General features: G+C 46.3%; 1 protein-coding gene across 2 annotated transcripts in view; it reads left to right on the plus strand.

Moving 5' to 3' along the window:
- LOC125942168 (uncharacterized) overlaps positions 1 to 18,067 on the plus strand; it is a 120,397-nt gene that overhangs the window by 32,848 nt on the left and 69,482 nt on the right. The window contains exon 1 of one of the 2 annotated variants that reach the window (XM_049660331.1): positions 6,580 to 6,773. The exons of the other annotated variant lie outside the window; for it this stretch is intronic. Coding sequence (XP_049516288.1) covers positions 6,758 to 6,773 — 16 coding nt within the window. The 5' untranslated portion in view covers positions 6,580 to 6,757. Of the gene's footprint in view, positions 1 to 6,579; positions 6,774 to 18,067 lie in introns of those variants that run through there. 2 annotated transcript variants of the gene reach the window in all.

Below are 18,067 nucleotides of genomic sequence, written 5' to 3' on the forward strand. Positions count from 1 at the left end.
AAAATAATTCAAGGAGAAAAATATATTTAAAATATAACCGCACCACCAAGCGATGCTGTCCTGTGTCGGTTGCGAGTTCTTTTACAGCGCAATTGGGCATGTTCGACAAAAATTTCGAGGAAGAAGTCTGAAGGGACTGTTTCCACCTGTTTACTGCCCACGAAGCTGCTCATCTGAACTATGCCTGTTCCCCACAAGCTCAACTGCAGATAGGAGTTATGGGTCCGCTTGCACTGCAACATAACTCACAACTTAATGCCAGGCATTCCAAAAACAAAACGCAATTATCTTGCCTTCAACTTCCGGAAAGATTCAATAACAGCTTTTGAGGCATAAGAGAATGCTATGTTGTGTCACAATAGCTTCGCAGTCTCCATCGAAGATATATATCAATGTGCTCGAGTCCTTTGCGCCATGACGCCGCTTTCTTACACCTCGCGCGGCGGAGACCACCGTTTCAGTCGCTAAACTGCTGGTGAACAGACCAAGCACCACTGTTCCGGGCTTCTAGCGAGTGTTTCCTAGACGCCAGATGTGTTTGTCTGTCACCGCGCCTCTCGCATTGGAACTGAAATTCTCTGTGTTCTGACAAGTTCGAAATCTCGCCGCATCTGCCATTGAATCTGCTTTCGAAATGGTGCACTCCAAGACTTCCAAAGCTGGAATTTGGGGGTGTCTCGGAATGCGGTCTCTATGAAGGGTATACAAGTTTCTTTATCTTGATACGCGACTCCGCCCCAACCCCCTCTAAAATGCAGCCGATTTCCCCCAAGCAGCTTCTGTCGTCGGCTGGGCTTCTAGAGGTAGAATATCCGTCACTTCGAAGACGCTGTCTGGGCCCTTAGGCGATAATGTGACCTGGCCGCAGCGTCCCATAGCGTGTCCTCGGGATGGGAAAATAGCCACGGGCAGGTGGAATTTGAGAGGCAAGTTACACGCGAACACCTCTCCCTTCTAGTATTAATTCATGGAGAGCCGTGCGTGATCTGTTCATCGTTTCAACGACAGAGGCTGTTGTCTCCGGGGCTTTGAGTTGGGGAAAACGTCATAATAGCGCCCGGAGATCCTGGTCACCAATGTATGAACATGTCATGTAGGACCCTCCTATATGAGTGAGTGTGTGTCTGCATGTGTGCGTGAATATATGTGTATACAAAGTAGTGCAAAACTTTTGGGGTGCGTCGGGAGTTCAACCGGAGTAATACGACACCTCCCCCCTTCCCCCCTCCCCCCCACCCCCTTGCCTCGCACGCGACAGAAGAAGCGCGCTTCCGCCCCGCCTTTTTCCCTCGCGCGCACGAGATTGAGCAGCAAGCGTTGGTAGACCCTCGCAAGCTTTCTACTCGCACATACAGCGTACCGCCGGCACGCGGCGACGATGCTACCATCTTTGGACTTTATACGGAACCTCACAGCGACGTCCACGACCACGGCAAAAGCGCGCTTGGAGTGTCTATACAATAGCTATCGCAATACAATGTAACCGCTCACTTCACTATACATTGTCTCACTCATGCCCGAAAATTGGTTTATTACGACCTTATTGAGTGGTTTCTATCTTGGTGTGCACAATCTTCTGGCACGATAAGTCGTCAGCGCGAGTGAGCTTGTACACACAAAGTGCTTCCATTTTTCCGCAAGCAAGATGAACCGATATCACCGCTGCTTATCGTTCAAGCATTCACCACGTTCCCACTCACTTCCACTCAGCGATGTTCACTTTATGATATGTTCACTCATATTCACGTATTATTATCATTTCGGGGATCGACAATAGGTTATAATAGCCACAGAGACGTTTGTTGCGCAGTGTTTGATTTTTTACTTGAAGGAAAACGATTACCCTGCTAATTATTGTAGCTTTGTTCTGCCTATAAGATAATAGAATAGAATAGAATCCACTTTATTTCCAACACACAAGTTGGGGCCCCCCCAGGCAAAAAGCTGTCTCAGACAGCTTGACGGGACCTGGGGGCCTACAGAGAGCAACAGGCAGTGGATTTCACTAATTCGAACAATTATACAGTACACAGTACATACATACAATCAATATGAACAATATTATAAACAATACAAACAGTTAATATGAAGAAGAAATGAACTTGCTTGATACAGGTACAGCATACATGGTGGACACTATCACAGAATGCATAAATACTGCAGGAAATGAAACAGCCAGGAGAAGAAAAGACAAAAACATCATTGCTTCATTAGGTAATCACACACCTTTGATTTAAACGTGCCGACAGGGGCACTGAAATCAATGCGAGTTTTTAAGAGGTTGTATATTGTTGGTATTTAGTAATCCAACCGAGATGTATACCGTAATTTGTGCGTGTACGCGGAACTGGTATTAGCCTGTTACGTATGCTGTAGTCACACGGGGAATGTTCTGTATCGCTTGGAAGTTTATTTTTATACATATAAAGAGATAGTTTATAATCATATAACTTCGACGCTTTCAACATATTATGTTTAATGAATAGAGGACCAGTGGGTAATAGGCTCGGGTGTCCATTAAAGTTCTCCAAGATTCTTAGTACTTTCTTTTGGAGCCGCTCCAGTTTGTTATAGTTGGTGGTCGTTGTAGTACCCCAGACTAAAGTACAATATGAAAGACGTGAGTAAAAATTAGCATAAAATATTGCATACTTTAATTTCATTGGAATTAATTCCTTCAGTCTGTAGAGACAACCAACTGCTTTGCCTAATTAAGTCGTGAGCTTGTGAACATACATGTTCCAAGACATTGTTTCTTCGAACCAAACGCCCAAAAATTTTTCGGCAGCAACGCGCTGCAGGGGCATTCCCTGAAAGTTTAGGGCGAGTTCGAAGTCACATTGTTTATTGAGTGGTTTAAAAATTATATATTTGTTGTTTTATATTTAAGGTTAATCTCTTGGAGTTCAACCACTGTTCAAGGTTAATTAGGTAATTGTTTATTGCTGTGTTTAAGTGAGCTGAAGTTGGTGCGGAAAAGAAAATATTAGTATCATCAGCATACATGACCAGTTTCGGAGAATTAGGCACATCACACAAGTCATTGATGTAAAGTATAAACAATAAGGGCCCCAGAATGGATCCCTGAGGCACCCCGTGTTTTACCACAGTAGTCGGGGATGACAAGTCACCGACTTTCACGCACTGTTTCCTATTGTAAAGATAATTATTTATGAGATCATGGGCGACGCCACGTATACCATAGTCATGCAGCTTTGACAGTAGAATGTTATGGTTTACACAATCAAATGCTTTCCTTAAATTGATAAACAAACCCACAGTAAAAAGTCTGTTTTCAATGTTGCTAAGAATTTCATCCTTGATTAGCAATAATGCCATTTCAGTAGATTTTCCTTTCTGGAAGCCATATTGTGAATCATTCATAACATGGTATTTAGTGAGAAAGTTCTTGAGCAGTGTATTAATGACATTCTCAAAAACTTTGGACAGGATAGGCAGAACAGATATCGGTCGGTAGTTTGTTATATCACTGACGGCGCCACCTTTGTGAACGGGAGTTATACGCGCCAGTTTAAGGTCAGATGGAAATATACCAGTCTCCAACATTTGATTAATTATCAATGTGAGCGGTAATGCTATGATAGACGCCACATGCTTAATAGGGACGCGCTCAGGCCATCCAACCCGGCGGCTACATTGTTTCTAATTCTAGAAATGAAATGTGTGATTTCTTCTGCAGTAACCGGAGAAAGAATAATTGAATTAGCCAGTTTAGTACGTGCTAACAATGGCGTTTTAGTACAAGCACTATGGCTATTCGGAGACACGTAGTCGCCAACATTGCAAAAAAATTCGTTCATTTTTGTTAGGGCGTCAACATCTGTCTTGCCTTGAGCAAAAGCTGCAATATCAATCGAGCACTGAATCTTAGAGTTGTTAGACAAATTATTGATTTCCTGCCATAATTTTCTTGGACTGTTGTATACTTTAGCAAACAGGGACTGATAGTAGGATATCTTTGCCTTTTTTAATTCAGCGTTTAATTTATTGCGGTACGATTTGAATTCTGTGAGCAGGACAGCATCACGTGATTGAACGAATCTATGGTACATTTTGTTTTTAGCTTCTATTCGCTTATGCAAGCTGGTTGTAATCCAAGGTTTGCGTATTCTTTTGCTTCGTCTAGTGTTATGTATCAAAGGGAAGTGTTTTTCATAGCAGGCTATAATTTTGTTCAGAAAGATACGGTAGGCGTGATCGGGATCACTTTCGGCGTAAACATCGTCCCATGTTATCAATTTAGTATCAAAATAGAAATTCTTGAGCGAAGCGGAGTTAATGTCGCGATAACTCGGGTTGTCGTTATTTATGTGCTTTTTGGGAGCTACTGGTATAAACGTGAAAATCGGGAGAAGATCACTGATATCAAGGGAGAAAACACCTGTTAAGTACTGGTCACAAGGAAGGCTGGCGATACAGATATCAAGAAGCGTGGCACTATGTCCAGTAATACGGGTCGGTAACGTAATCAGATTTGTGCAGGCAAAAGTACGAAGGATGGTTTGAAAATGTTCACTGGATGCGTCACCACTGAGCATATCGATGTTCACATCACCCATTACTAAAAAGGCTGTGCGCATTGAGTGTAAACTAGGCAGCAAAGCTTCCATGAAGTCAAAGAATTCTGACTTAAGTCCTAATGGTGGCCTATACACAGCTGCAATAACAACGGTCGTAAGTCTTACTACTAGACACTCCACAATGGCTGTAATACAGGTTAGTTCATCTACAGCATCACAAGCAATACAATTTTTGATGTACAGAGCTATACCTCCACCACGGTTAACGGACCGCGTAATGCCGTGATAATTATATCCTGGTATTCTCGGTGGGTTATCGATTGCAGAAAGCCAGGACTCTGTGAACAATATGACATCAAAATTTACCGATAAGCCGTCGAAAAACATGCATAGGTTGTTCATTTTATTTTTAATGCTACGAGCGTTTAAATGGAATGCTCTGAAGTAACTAGACGACACCTCAGTTTCAGTGTTGAAGTTTGGAATGTCGTAGTATTTACATTCTGACATGGCAGCCATAACTCTGTTGGGTTATACACTAAAAACAGAAACAAAAGCGTTATATAAACGCCAACTTTAACGTTTCATTCTATCCAGATCTTCTCGGCAGGCAATCTTTAACACGTCTGATGATTCTGATTTTCTTGCGAAAATTTTTCCGCCATGCGTCCAAACGAACCTCCATCCTACTTCTCGTTTTTTTGCATTTGCGGCCCCCAGTAGCTGCTTGCCCTGCCTAGTAAGGTGTTCGTTCACATATATAGGACCAGTTGTCCTAAAGCCAATTGCCGTCGTAGATAGACGTGCCTTCTTCGACTTAGCTAGCACAGCATTTCGCTTCTCGCGCCGCACAAAACGTACCACAATGTTCTTTACGCCAGTCCTATTTGTACCAACTCTGTGGCAAATGTTAACGTCATCACGTGCCAACGGCTCACCCACCGCTACACAAATCTTTTGGACAGTGTCAAAAGGCTCTCCCTCATCAGGCACACCTTTAATTTCAAGGTTGTTCGCCCGTGAGTACTGCTCCAATTCTTCAATTTTCATCTGTAGTTGTTTATTTTCAGCAGCGAGTTTTTCATTGCTGTTTCGCGTTGCGACAAGCTCTTCACGTAGAGTCTTCATTTCCAAAGTGAGCGCATTGACACTGTCACAGCTCTCACTGCAATGTTCCACACTCTGTTTGAAGGAGCGAAGTTCAGCACGGATTTCACGTTTGAAATCCTCGAATGCTTTACCCAGATCCTTCCCACTTGCCATGACAAAAGATTTACGGGAAACAATCTCACTTCTCTTTGGCAGCAGTGCATGTAGTAGCAATAGTAGGACTTGAACAAGCAATGCGAATCTTACCTGTACAAAAAATGACTTTGACGAGAGTTGTAGAAACCGCACGCACTGCTGCCAAACTGAAGGAAACACGCAGGGCAGTCAGTATATATAGGCTGCGTCCAGTAGCTTGGTGGGTCACAGCGCAGCCGCGGGGGCGTCGACGTACATCAGCTGATCCTGGGGGATAGGAGTGCAGAGATAGCCGACGCAAACGGCGCCTGTCCTCGTCAGGTAACTGCCTTCCTTGCGCAGTTTCACCCACGCAAAAGCCGATGGATCGCGCTGAGGAAAGTGTGCACCTGTACAAAAAAAAATGACTTTGATGAGAGTTGTAGAAACCGCACGCACTGCTGCCAAACAGTGCTGCCAAATAATCATTTATATCAATGAAATTCGTTTCTCCAAATTCTTTATCAAAATTGCATTTATTCTCTCCTTGATTGTAACCGCTTTTAAAATTCAACCTTCGGTTAGTCTTACTGCTCGCTCGTATACTAATCTAGCGATTCCAATATTTTTTTCGACTGCTCGCTCGCACCGGCAAATGTTCACTCTGTCAAACACCGCGCGAAACACTTTAAGGATTACTGCACACAATATTTCGCCAGCTATCGCGTCACTGCTACGCGTTACAGGTGAAAGCTTCATTTTTAAAACGTTTCTTTTGCGTACCAATCTATGCTTGTGTCAGACACGTTTCGAATCAGCACATACTTTTTACGTCAGCACTCCTTCGAACTAGAGCGGGGAGACAATGACGAAAAAGAGGATAGCCAGCGAATCTCGTGCCGGGTGTGGCAGCGCCTAGCACTCGGTGTTCTTCTGGTGGACGACCATTCGTACGCTGCCGTTTCGCCTTAATTCCAGCGACGAGCGGCGCAATGGATGCCAGCACAGGTCAGGATTCCATCAACCGGGGAACGCAGCAGATGACTCCCAGGGCACGGTATGCGCTGGCTCTGCTGCCGGTGCTCAGAATCAACTGGATCGTCATGCAACAGAAGCTGACTGCCGTGAAGCTGGCTTTCTCCTCCAGAAGGCCCCTTAACTGCTCGCGGATTGAGCGCACATTGGACCAAGCTTCATACCTGATCGACGACGTCAAGCACGCCATGAGCGTGCTCCAGCAGGAGGTGGGTGACCTAGCAGCCAGGAACAGCGCCCTGAGACGCGAGAACGCGCTGCTCTTAGAAAGACTTATCCGTACGCGCCAGAAGGCCCGCACGGTGGGAAGCCATTCCACAATGTCCGCCCCAGTGTTCGACGAGGTCGGCTTGGCTCCAGATGCAAGCTCGGGTTCAGCAACCACGGGTTCTTTTCAAGGAATTGCCATCCAAGACGCCACCGCACCCACTGGGCCACCAGACGTGTTCACGCCAGAGACTTCTTTCACTTCTCAGGGCTCTGGTGAGAGTGTTGAACCCCATGACTAGCCGAGGAAGATTGAGAGCATGGGCATGCACTCTTCGGTTGACACGGACCCGTGACGCGTCGTGGACGAAGCTCTGAAATGCCGTCAACTGAGGAAACTACGCGGGCATCGAGGTGTGAGCTGAAATAAAGCCATCAAACACATTTGCCTTCCTTTCTTCGTCATCGCGCTTGTCCCAAACTTTGGGCAGCGGTCTTATTGAGTGAGCTGTTATATGCTTGAGTGACGAGAAACCTGCACGTGCGGCACATTGGGCGGGTTGGTAAAGTTGCATTCTCAATGTAAAACATCGTTAAAAATACGAGGTATGTGGTAGACGTGACAGCTCATGTAACGGCTACCTTTTTTTGTCCTCTTATTTTTTGAACGCTGTTTAACATTCACTAGATTAGCCTGCATTTTTTTCGTTTACATTGAAGTAACCGAATTCCCAGCAATAGAACAATACGAGTGCTAGCTTGCTTGCTTGCTTGCCTTCAAAAGTGGCTCGTACCCACTATGGGGGATTGGCCAAGAATCGGGTGGTTGAAGGAAAACAATTATCGGAGACTAATAAGGATCAGTTTTAAAATTTTCGAATGACGAAAGGAATTTATTCATGTAAAATTTAAAAATTTAGCAAGGAAATCGTCCTGATTCAATTATGTACCCCTCAACAGCTGCACCAACATCCCTACGACAATGTCCGAGAGAAGAGGCACCAAAAGATAGAATATTGGGTATGGTAATATTTAATCCAGCACTGTTAACTTTTTCTTCTAAAGCATGTTTTCTTAATGAGGAAAAACGGCGGCATGACAGGCAGAAGTGTTCTATTGTTTCGTCTTCATCACAGTATGAGCACAAGGAGGAGGGCGCCAGACCAGATCGATGAAGATAAAAGTTTAATGTAGAAATGCGACATCTGAATTTGGTAAAAGGACTTCAAGTTTTCTATTATGACAGAATTTTCTGTTCCAAGGAAATAGGAGGTGTCATTCCAGGAGTCTTGCATGACTGCCCATCTCCGTAACCTAGCCGCGGTTATGTAAGCTGATACAGGAAGAATCGGAAGGATTGGACCACTAAGGGCAGATCCTCGTTTGTCTTTTTTTTCTACTTTCTCTGATTGCCGTGTAAGGGGTAGTGTACAATCCGTGAAACCATCTCTTCGCCAGACCTATTCGGCAAGTGCATTTGACTCTCCCATGAACATGTCAACACCAAAACTTTAGCGTAGGTGCCGTGGCTGCACGTGTTCGACGTTTTGTCGTTGTGCGTTGCTGATGGTGATTTATTACATACGCGCGGACAACCGGGAAGAATTTGCCATTTACGTCAGAACATCAGAACTGGCGAATTAGAAGGAAAAGAAGAGAGCGCTTTCGCTGCTTTATTTCAAAATCGCGCCTACGTTACTGTGCGAGCCAAATGAGAAATATAAATACAAGCGGAATACCAAGTGTCTTATTTTCTTAATATTGTAATGATAACATGCCTCAGTTTTTTTAATTAAGCGCTATGATAATATTGTTAATATTCTTATTCTTCTTCTTCTTATTATTATTATTCGATATGAAAACATACATACAATGCACAGATAGAAAAATAGAGAAGGAGAAGGCTGGCAACTTCCACCAAGAACGCATGCCTACTCTTTAGAAAGGAGGCGATAGAAAAGGAAGGCAGTGGCACGAGCGCGTTCGCGCGGTTGCGCCGAGGGCCCCCAACGAGCCAGCTGTGGAAGACGACGCTCGAGCCATTGCTGCTGCTGATGATAGTTTCTGCGTACAGGCGACAGACTGATTAATCGGCTAGCCAAATAAAGCTTTGGTGTAACATATGCGCTGAACTAAATTTTGCACCATCTAGGAGCGGTGCAATTCACTTTCACTTAGTGTCACATGCAGAATCACAATAAACATACAAAGTGATTGACCTCAGTAGTATTTTGTTTCCTTTGCGGCCTACCGAGCATTTAATTTCTTCTCGGTAAGAGCGACATTTTTGCTATTCCAAAAGTACAGCTTACCAATCCACATGAACGTAATATATCTCTATATATTACGAAAGCTTTGTTGCCTTTTTCACGTGTGAAACAATGTGTCAGCGAAAACAAACTTCGCCCTAGAGCTTGCGGACAGCGAATATAAAGAAAGGCCGGTTGACTAGCCTTGGAGATCTTGACCTTGCCGTACTGTTCACCGAAGGTGAAGGTTATGCATCCGGAGAAGAAACAGACGGCGTGGTAGGATGGAAGCTTGTAGTAGTACCTTATCGTGTCAAGTGCAGCTATGTCAAAGAGTAAGAGAAAAAAGATTTCTCGGCCCTTCCACTCTGTGAAAATGGTTAACCAACGAAGCTGAAATGGGGGGCCCCGGTGTTTAGCACTGGTTTAATGCCAAGGGTTCATTAAAATATTTCACAATTATGAGGTTACACATACGTTCGGCTGCCACGGAGAGAACGACGTCACTGACGGCTGTCCGACAGTGACGCCGCAGTCCGCCGTTGTTGCTTGCGTTCGATGTCTCGAGTTTGCTCGGCGGCGTGGTTAGTAGCATTCGCCCGCCGTTGCCGCTTGCGATTCTTCGAAATTAAACTGCTTCAAAATTAAGTATGTCCGTTACGGTAAGACAATGAATTGGCACGTCGACGACGAGCCCTTTCCCGAGCGCGTTCGCGGCGGCGTCACTCAAACGCGTTAGGACACGTCGTCAGTTGCTCATGAATGGCTCATACCCCCTTAAGCAATGGCTCATACCCCCTTGAACGCGCGTTCCCCATTACGACGACAGAGGAGTAGTGAAATTATAAGCTGGAATGATTAGTGGCAACGCAGTCAGCTGTGGAAGCAGACAACGACGACGAACGCGGGATCAGTGGCGCAAGCGCATGCCCAGCACGAGCACGAGCCAACGAGCCAGCTGCGGAAGAAGACGTCGCTCGAGCCAATGCTGATGATGATAATTTTCTCTACACAGGCAATTTCGCCTAGCCGTATACGATTTCGCCTAGCCATGTAAAGCTTCGTTTTAGAATATTTCAGCCCTTGCAAAGTCACTCACAATCAGGAAACCAAGCTACATGCAACCAACTAGCCCAACAACAGTTTTATTAAGAAGCCAAGCTAGTTTCTTGTAGAAAAGTAAGCATGCTGCGATGAGCCTGGTCGCGTCGAGAAGCACAGCCAATCGGATACAGGCAATGATCGAGGGTGGTAACTGTAGGCCAAGTAGACTTATAGTCCCATAGTAGTGACGTTGGCAGGATACTCTAATACAAAGTGCTCAAGTGTCTCGCAGGAACCGCAAGAAGCACACAACGGACTGTCTGCACGCCCTTACCGGTATAAACGTTCAGACCTCAGGACACAGCCAACCCTTAATTTGAGCAATAGAGCTCTATACACAACGAGGCAAGCCTCGACCACGAACCCGGGTGTGTGTGGTAAATAAATATAAGTATTTGATCAATATGCAGGTATTTTCATCGTGCTTGCCGTATAACAAATGCTCCCAGGCTCTGTTTGGGATAGTGTTGGAGATTTATTCGCATTTTTTATATCTCACCTTTTATTTTGTTTTGTAGCAAGTTTAATTGGTGTCAGTAAAACAGAATTGTCTTCTGTAATGACCGAGCATATAGGCAACAAAGCGAGTTCTCACAATAACTAAAGCACGGAGACAATGACCTGATCTAAAGTTTTTTTAATATCCCACTAGTTCTCCGTATAGGCGACTGGTGATAAGTGGTCCCATTCTTCCAGTCGTAAATTCTGCGGAGCCGAGGTAATCATGCGACCCTCAAGTGTGCAGTGACATTGTAGACTAAGATGGACGTCACAGCATGCCTGCAACGAAGATGGAGCAAAGCTATTGTGTTAAGGAACTAAGCAGTCTTAAAGACTCAGTTTGTACTGTTGTTGGCGTGTCACACACATTCGATGAGCTCAAGGACATTAGACAAAGGGTTAACCAAAAAAATCACAGCATATCCACGAAGTGAATGATGATGAGTGGGCGAAGCACCGGGGGATCATTTTGGTAATCCACAGCTACGGACGAGAGATAAAGAGAGCGCGCGTCGGGAACGAACGCCCTTGTGCAATGCAGCGCCCCTAGCTACGGACGAGAAAGAGAGCGCGCATCGGGAACGAACACCCTTGTGCACCGCAGCGCCCCTAGCTATGGACGAGAAAGAAAGAGAGCGCGCGGCGGGAACGAGAGAAAGAGAACGCGCGTCGGGAACGAACGCCCTTGTGCACCGCAGCGCACCTAGCTACGGACGAGAAAGAAAGAGAGCGCGCGTCGGGAACGAGAGAAAGAGAACGCGCGTCGGGAACAAACGCCCTTGTGCACCTCAGCGCCCCTAGCTACGGACGAGAAAGAAAGAGAGCGCGCGGCGGGAACGAGAGAAAGAGAACGCGCGTCGGGAACGAACGTCCTTGTGCACCGCAGCGCACCTAGCTACGGACGAGAAAGAAAGAGAGCGCGCGTCGGGAACGAACGCCCTTGTGCACCTCAGCGCCCCTAGCTACGGACGAGAAAGAAAGAGAGCGCGCGGCGGGAACGAGAGAAAGAGAACGCGCGTCGGGAACGAACGCCCTTGTGCACCTCAGCGCCCCTAGCTACGGACGAGAAAGAAAGAGAGCGCGCGTCGGGAACGAGAGAAAGAAAACGCGCGTCGGGAACGAACGCCCTTGTGCACCGCAGCGCACCTAGCTACGGACGAGAGAGAAAAACGCCGGAAGCGTTCTCCGGAAGCAGGAAGCTGGCTTCCGGAACCGGAAGTGGAAACGGAAGCGGAAGTCGGCTTCCGGTTATACTATACATATACATATATATGTATATATGCGTATACACATACATACATAGCTGTCTCCATGCCAACCAGAGCTACGGACTTACTCCATCTAGTGAACACTTCATAAAACTACAGGTGGCCACCACTTACGCCATCTAGTGAACACTTCATAAAACTACAGGTGGCTACATACGGAGAAAGGACAGACCCACGCCCTAAGGAGCTTCGCCCCTAAAATGGAAGCTTAATTGCTAGCGGCCGCTTCTTTGTAGGCGCCATCGGCCGCGGATGCGGCTACGGCACCCAGCGACTTAAGGCCTTTCCAGATCCCACCGATCGGTGGCTGTCAGCGGAGTCAACAGTGAGAAGTTTGCCACTCTCATATGGTTCATGTAACTCAAAGCAGAGTTTAGCAACGATCACAGATGTTTGTTTTAACGCTCCTGCGTAGCACACGAACCATCACCAGACCACGCTGTTGGCCCAGCTGACACCCGCCGATTACAGGTAGCCGGTATAGGGGCTTAATCCGCTGGCCGTCACAGCCGTGGGCGACGGCGCTCGCGAAGAGGCCGCCACTAGCAATTAAGCTTCAACACTGCTGTCAAGCCTAATTGTGTCGACGTACTTGCGTCTGCACACTTATGTCACCTACATAAACATACAATTGGTTTCATCGACGCCATCGGTACCGAAGAGCAAACATACAAGCAAGGCATTTCGTTTCACACACAGAAATATAGTCGCCCTGTAATGATAGTCAATGAAAATGACTTCTTTTTCTTTGTTTCTTTTTTTAGAAGACTTGAACAATCAGTTTCAATAAAGCGCATTCACTTAATTTTCTTTTTGACAGGTTTGACAGGTTCACCTTGTATTGTCTCGGACGAAGAAAGGCAAATCAACCGTGGCCAGCGACCACGCCATGTCATTCAGCTGCATGCACCGGAAAACGTAGCTCGAAAAGGCACCAGGACCCGCCGTGGTGGCTAAGCGGCTATGGTGTTGCGCTACTAAGCACAAAGACGCGAGATCATATCGCGGACGCGGCGGCCGCATTTCGATGGGGGCGAAATGCAAAAAGGCCTTTGTCGCGTGCATTGGGGGCACGTTCCATATTTCCGGGTGGTCAAAACTGATCCAGAGTCCCCCACTACGGTTTGTCTCATAAGACCCTATCTTGGTTCGCACGCCATATGCTTTGGGTGCCAGGGGAAGCCAACAACTCCGCACGCCTCGCTGCCTTAGCGCGCGTTTGATCACGTGACCTCCAACATTCGGCATGAAAGTATGAGTGCCCAATGGGTGCGTGTGCTAGCAATTATAATCACCACTATTTTAGAAAAGGACAATTCGGGATTTAGACCAGCGGGATTTACTGGCCTGTAAAGAACGAGAAAGCGAAACCAGCAATTCGAAAGATTGCCCAACGCAATGTTTTTTTTGCGCCCCAAATCCGAAATGAAAATATGAGGTATAGCAGGAAGTTTTTGGTTTGAATGGTGGTTTTATGTGTAGCTGACTGAATGAAAATATGGGATGTAGCAGGAAGTTTTTGGTTTGAATGGTGGTTTTAACAGTAGCCGACTTTGAATTTCACATACCTTACTCGGACATCTTGGAGCGGTTTATATTCCAAAGCCCCCGTGTGGGGGAAAACACATTTACTCGAATTCTGAAAGCTATATCTTCAGGGTGAATGTTAGAGATCCCTTTGATATTTAGGTAAGTGGCGATGAGACCACTCCCATGTGTCTAGATGCCCAACCACCACTTTTCACACGTGGCCCAACAGCCTGATCAAGGCTTGTACTTGAAGGTGATGGCGTTGACACAATCTGTGCACGATTCCGTCGATGATGAAGTCGACGCCGGGCCTTATCAGAGGGTGCTCTATGAGAAGAAATGGTGAGACACAAAACTTTACAGCTATACCATTACTGCTAATTGTGGTACAAGAATTTTACAACATAGAATGACTGTGTACTATAATGCCTTCCTACTCTGCAATAAAACGTACATCCTATTTTCAGTAATTTAAGAGTGTAATTGGGAATTTGTACGAGTGCCACCCCATTGACACTTTTCGTGGCGATGCCGTGAGTGCTGCCATGTTTGATTACGTGGTGACGCGTCCATTGCTTGCCTCAACTGCCTGCGTTGCCTCTGTGTTTACAATGGATGCGTGTGGCGTCGGTGCAGCTTAGCAAACCTCTGTTTCGGGACATATCCTAGACGGTGACTGGGTGGAGTCAAGGTCAAGTCCAGACGCTGTGCCCCGCAGAAACATAGGATTCGCGTCATTCAGCAGGGCGAAGTCACGATTGGAGACGAATAAAGCAAGTCGGCCTCCCGCTTGCATTGACCCTTGAGCTTCCCCAAATGCTGTGGTGGGCGTTGCGGACTCCTGTGATAATCGGCGGACAAGGATATGCTAGTATGTCTTCTAGTCTTCTGATGTCAGACTTAACGGAGATAGGTACCCACTTGTGTAAAGTCGTGCTTTCTAGTTTTAACAGTCAAGCAGACATACTGATTGTCGTCATAAGATTGCATAGGCTCTATGAGAACAAATGGTTCGAGAGAAAACTTTACAGCTAAACTATTACTGCCAATTGTGCTAGAACAATTTTACTGCATGGAATACCTGTGTAATTTCAAGCTTTTCTACTCGGGAAATAAAACATACGTCCTATTCTCAGTAATCTAAGAGTGTTAAAGGGGAACTTGTACCAGAGCCACTCTATACAACACTGCTACAAAGGCTGAATACGTGGTATGTCCGTTCTGATCATAAACATCATTTATTACTAACAAACGTCATGTATACGTTGTCCTATACAGGGTGTCCCAACTATAGGTAGGTACGCACCCACTTGTGTAAAGGTGAGCTTTGTATTTTTAACAGTCAAGCAGACATACTGATTGTCGTCATAAGATTGCACAGCGTGGACGACGTAAGTAAACTCACGGCGAATAAAGGCGACCACCTTGCCACTTTCACTTTTACTGGGGAACATATTTGACTCGTACCCAGATAGTGTGATTGACTGGCATGGCATGGCAAGAACTTTATTTTGGTCCAGAGAAACTAGGGCCCGAGGGCAAAAGCCTCCAGGCTCAGTCGGTGGCTCCGCCCACGTAGGCACCGGTAGGCCAAAGGCTTTCCCGATGTCGTGAGCTCTCCGGACGGCCAGGAGTTGATCTTGGAGGACTGTTATAATTTTTCTTCGCAGATAACGATGATTGGAAACAGTTAACATGCACAAATTGGCAAAAACCAAACGTTTGAGACGTTGGACCTCTGGCGTTCCACCTAATAATCGATGTTTCTCTGGCCTTACGAAATGACTGCTAACCGCTGTATAGGAATAATTCGGTGGTCTCCTGTTGGCACATCAAGTGATGTAGGCTTCGATGAAGGAATCCAGCCTGCAGCCTCCTTGGAAGGCTAGGTGCTCGGGAGCGCCGGCCAATCTCCCACTAGGGAATGCTTTTCCGCTTGAAGCCTCGTTGTGCTCTGGGGTCTGCTTGTACTTGAAGGTGATGGCGTTGACACAAGCTGTGCACGATTCCATCGATGATGAAGTCGATGCCGGGTCTTATCAGAGGGTGATGTATGAGAAGAAAAGGTGAGACAAAACTTTACAGCTATACCATTACTGCTAATTGTGGTACAAGAATTTTACAATATAGAATGACTTTGTAATATAATGCCTTTCTACTCTGCAATAAAACGTACGTCCTATTTTCAGTAATGTAAGAGTGTAATTGGGAATTTGAACCAGTGCCACTCCATTGACACTTTTCGTGGCGATGCCGTGGGCGTTGCCATGTTTGATTACGTGGTGACGCGTCCATTGCTTGCCTCAACTGCCTGCGTTGCCTCTGTGTTTACAATGGATGCGTGTGGCGCCGGTGCGGCTTAGCAAACCTCTGTTTCGGGACATATCCTAGACGGTGACTGGGTGGACGACACGAAGCTTTCGCCACAGCTTCAGAGAACATGCAAAAGCGCTTTCGGAGCTAATAAGTGTACGTGCAAACACCGCGAGCAGCGCTGTTTGGACGCGTGGGCTAAATACAACCTTTGTCCGTAAAGTTTCAAAACTGAGTCCATTAAAACATGCGTTTAACATTGAAATCATTTCTGCAGCACCCCTTCGAAATAGTCTCCCTTGCAGTCTATACAGAGCTTCCAACGCTTCTTGAGGTCTTGGAAACAGTTGACAAACGCTTCTTTTGGCAGGGCTGTCAGCTCCTTTGTCGTGGCGTTTTCACTGGCCTCCACGCTCCCCATCCAGCGACCTTTTAGGGCTCTCTTCACTTGAGGAAACAGCAAAAAATCGCATGGGGAGAGATCAGGCGAGTATGGCGGATTGGGAAGTACAGTAATGCAGTGCTTGGCGAGAAATCTTGTCACGCTCAGAGCAGTGTGCGGCCTTGCGTTATTGTGGAGAAGGCTCCATTGTCCAGATGGCCATAAGTTAGGGCGACGGCGTCGCAGTGCATCACGCATGTGTTGGGGCACGCGGATATAAAACTTCTGATCCACAGTCTGCCCTTGTGGGACGAACTCGTGGTGTATGACACCTCTGGCATCGAAAAAAAAAACTATCAGCAATGTCTTTGTTTTTGTCTTCCGTCGCCGCGCCTTTCGCGACGCCGGAGAGCTTGTGGACCGCCATTCAGCGCTCTGCCTCTTTGTTTGAGAATCGTATTAAAAACACCATGTTTCGTCTTCAGCATAGATGCTGTCGACGAATGCAGTATCCTTCTCTCCCTTGTAGTAAAAATCTGCGCTCACTGATGCCCGCGTGTCCTTCAGTTCCTGTGTGAGGGAGTGCGGCACAAGTCTGGCATTCAGCTTTCGTTTCCCCAAGTTCTCACGCAAAATTTGGGGGTCTTAATAATGTTTGATCTTGCTAATGTCGAGAGCATCGGATAGCATGCGGACTGTAATGGTGCGGTCTTGCTGTACGATCTCCCTGATCCGAGCCACGTTTTTTCATTCCCAGAGGTTGCAGGGCGCCCCTGCCTTGTGTAGTCTTCCACCGACGTTCTCCACGAAACGAACCTCTTGTGCCACTCGAAAACTAGCGCCCGTGATAATGTATCGTTGCCGTAAGCGTCACAAAGGAGCTCATACGTCTGTGTGGCTGTCTTGAACACATAATTTTATGTTTACACTATAGTGTACTAGACAATGGTTGAGTGGGCCGAACGGCGCTCTGCCGCTGAGGCGCCGCGTGTGGAAAAATAGTGCGAGGGCGCTGCGAGCGAACTGGATTGGGGCGGAGACGCGCTCCGCGGCATATTCAACGTACTTTCGCTGCGGGCGCCGAGGCCGATTGCGCATAGTACGCTCTTAAAGTAGCGCTTTATTTCAACTGCAACTTTATGTTTGCACCATTTTGCCAAACATATATATTTGAGGCATAGATTTTACAACGCGACGTCTTCAATTTGGCTGTCGTTGTCAAGCGCGTCGTCTGCTAGCGAGCGCGCGTTCGCTACGCGGACGCTGGCGGACGCCCAGTTTTTCTCGCAGAACCTCTGTGCAGTACATTTTTTTAATGGTTTAGTTACTTTGGTGCGCCCATGACCCTTTACGGCCGCTGCCAAATGTAGTTTTAGCCAGGTGAACTGCTGTTTTTACCACTGTCCTCTAAAGGTAACTGGTATCTCTGCACCATGAAGGATACGCAAGAAAATTTTATTATTGATATCGTGTCATTTTGCACGCGCTTCTTGTTGGTGGATATTGATCAGGGACAATGATCGAAGAAAACAATCTTAGAGTAAAATAAACCAGGTTTATTAACTGCGTGGCGCGAAGAATGACCAATGTATTTCTAGGTAATGAAATCAAAGGGTACATATACATATAGATTTACGATATATATATGTAAGGAAAAAAAATAACAGGTATTTTAAATGCAATAATTGAAAAAGGGAGAACTCCCGATCGGAA

Source organism: Dermacentor silvarum, chromosome 1 (assembly GCF_013339745.2).
Source record: "Dermacentor silvarum isolate Dsil-2018 chromosome 1, BIME_Dsil_1.4, whole genome shotgun sequence".
Taxonomy (NCBI): domain Eukaryota; kingdom Metazoa; phylum Arthropoda; class Arachnida; order Ixodida; family Ixodidae; genus Dermacentor; species Dermacentor silvarum.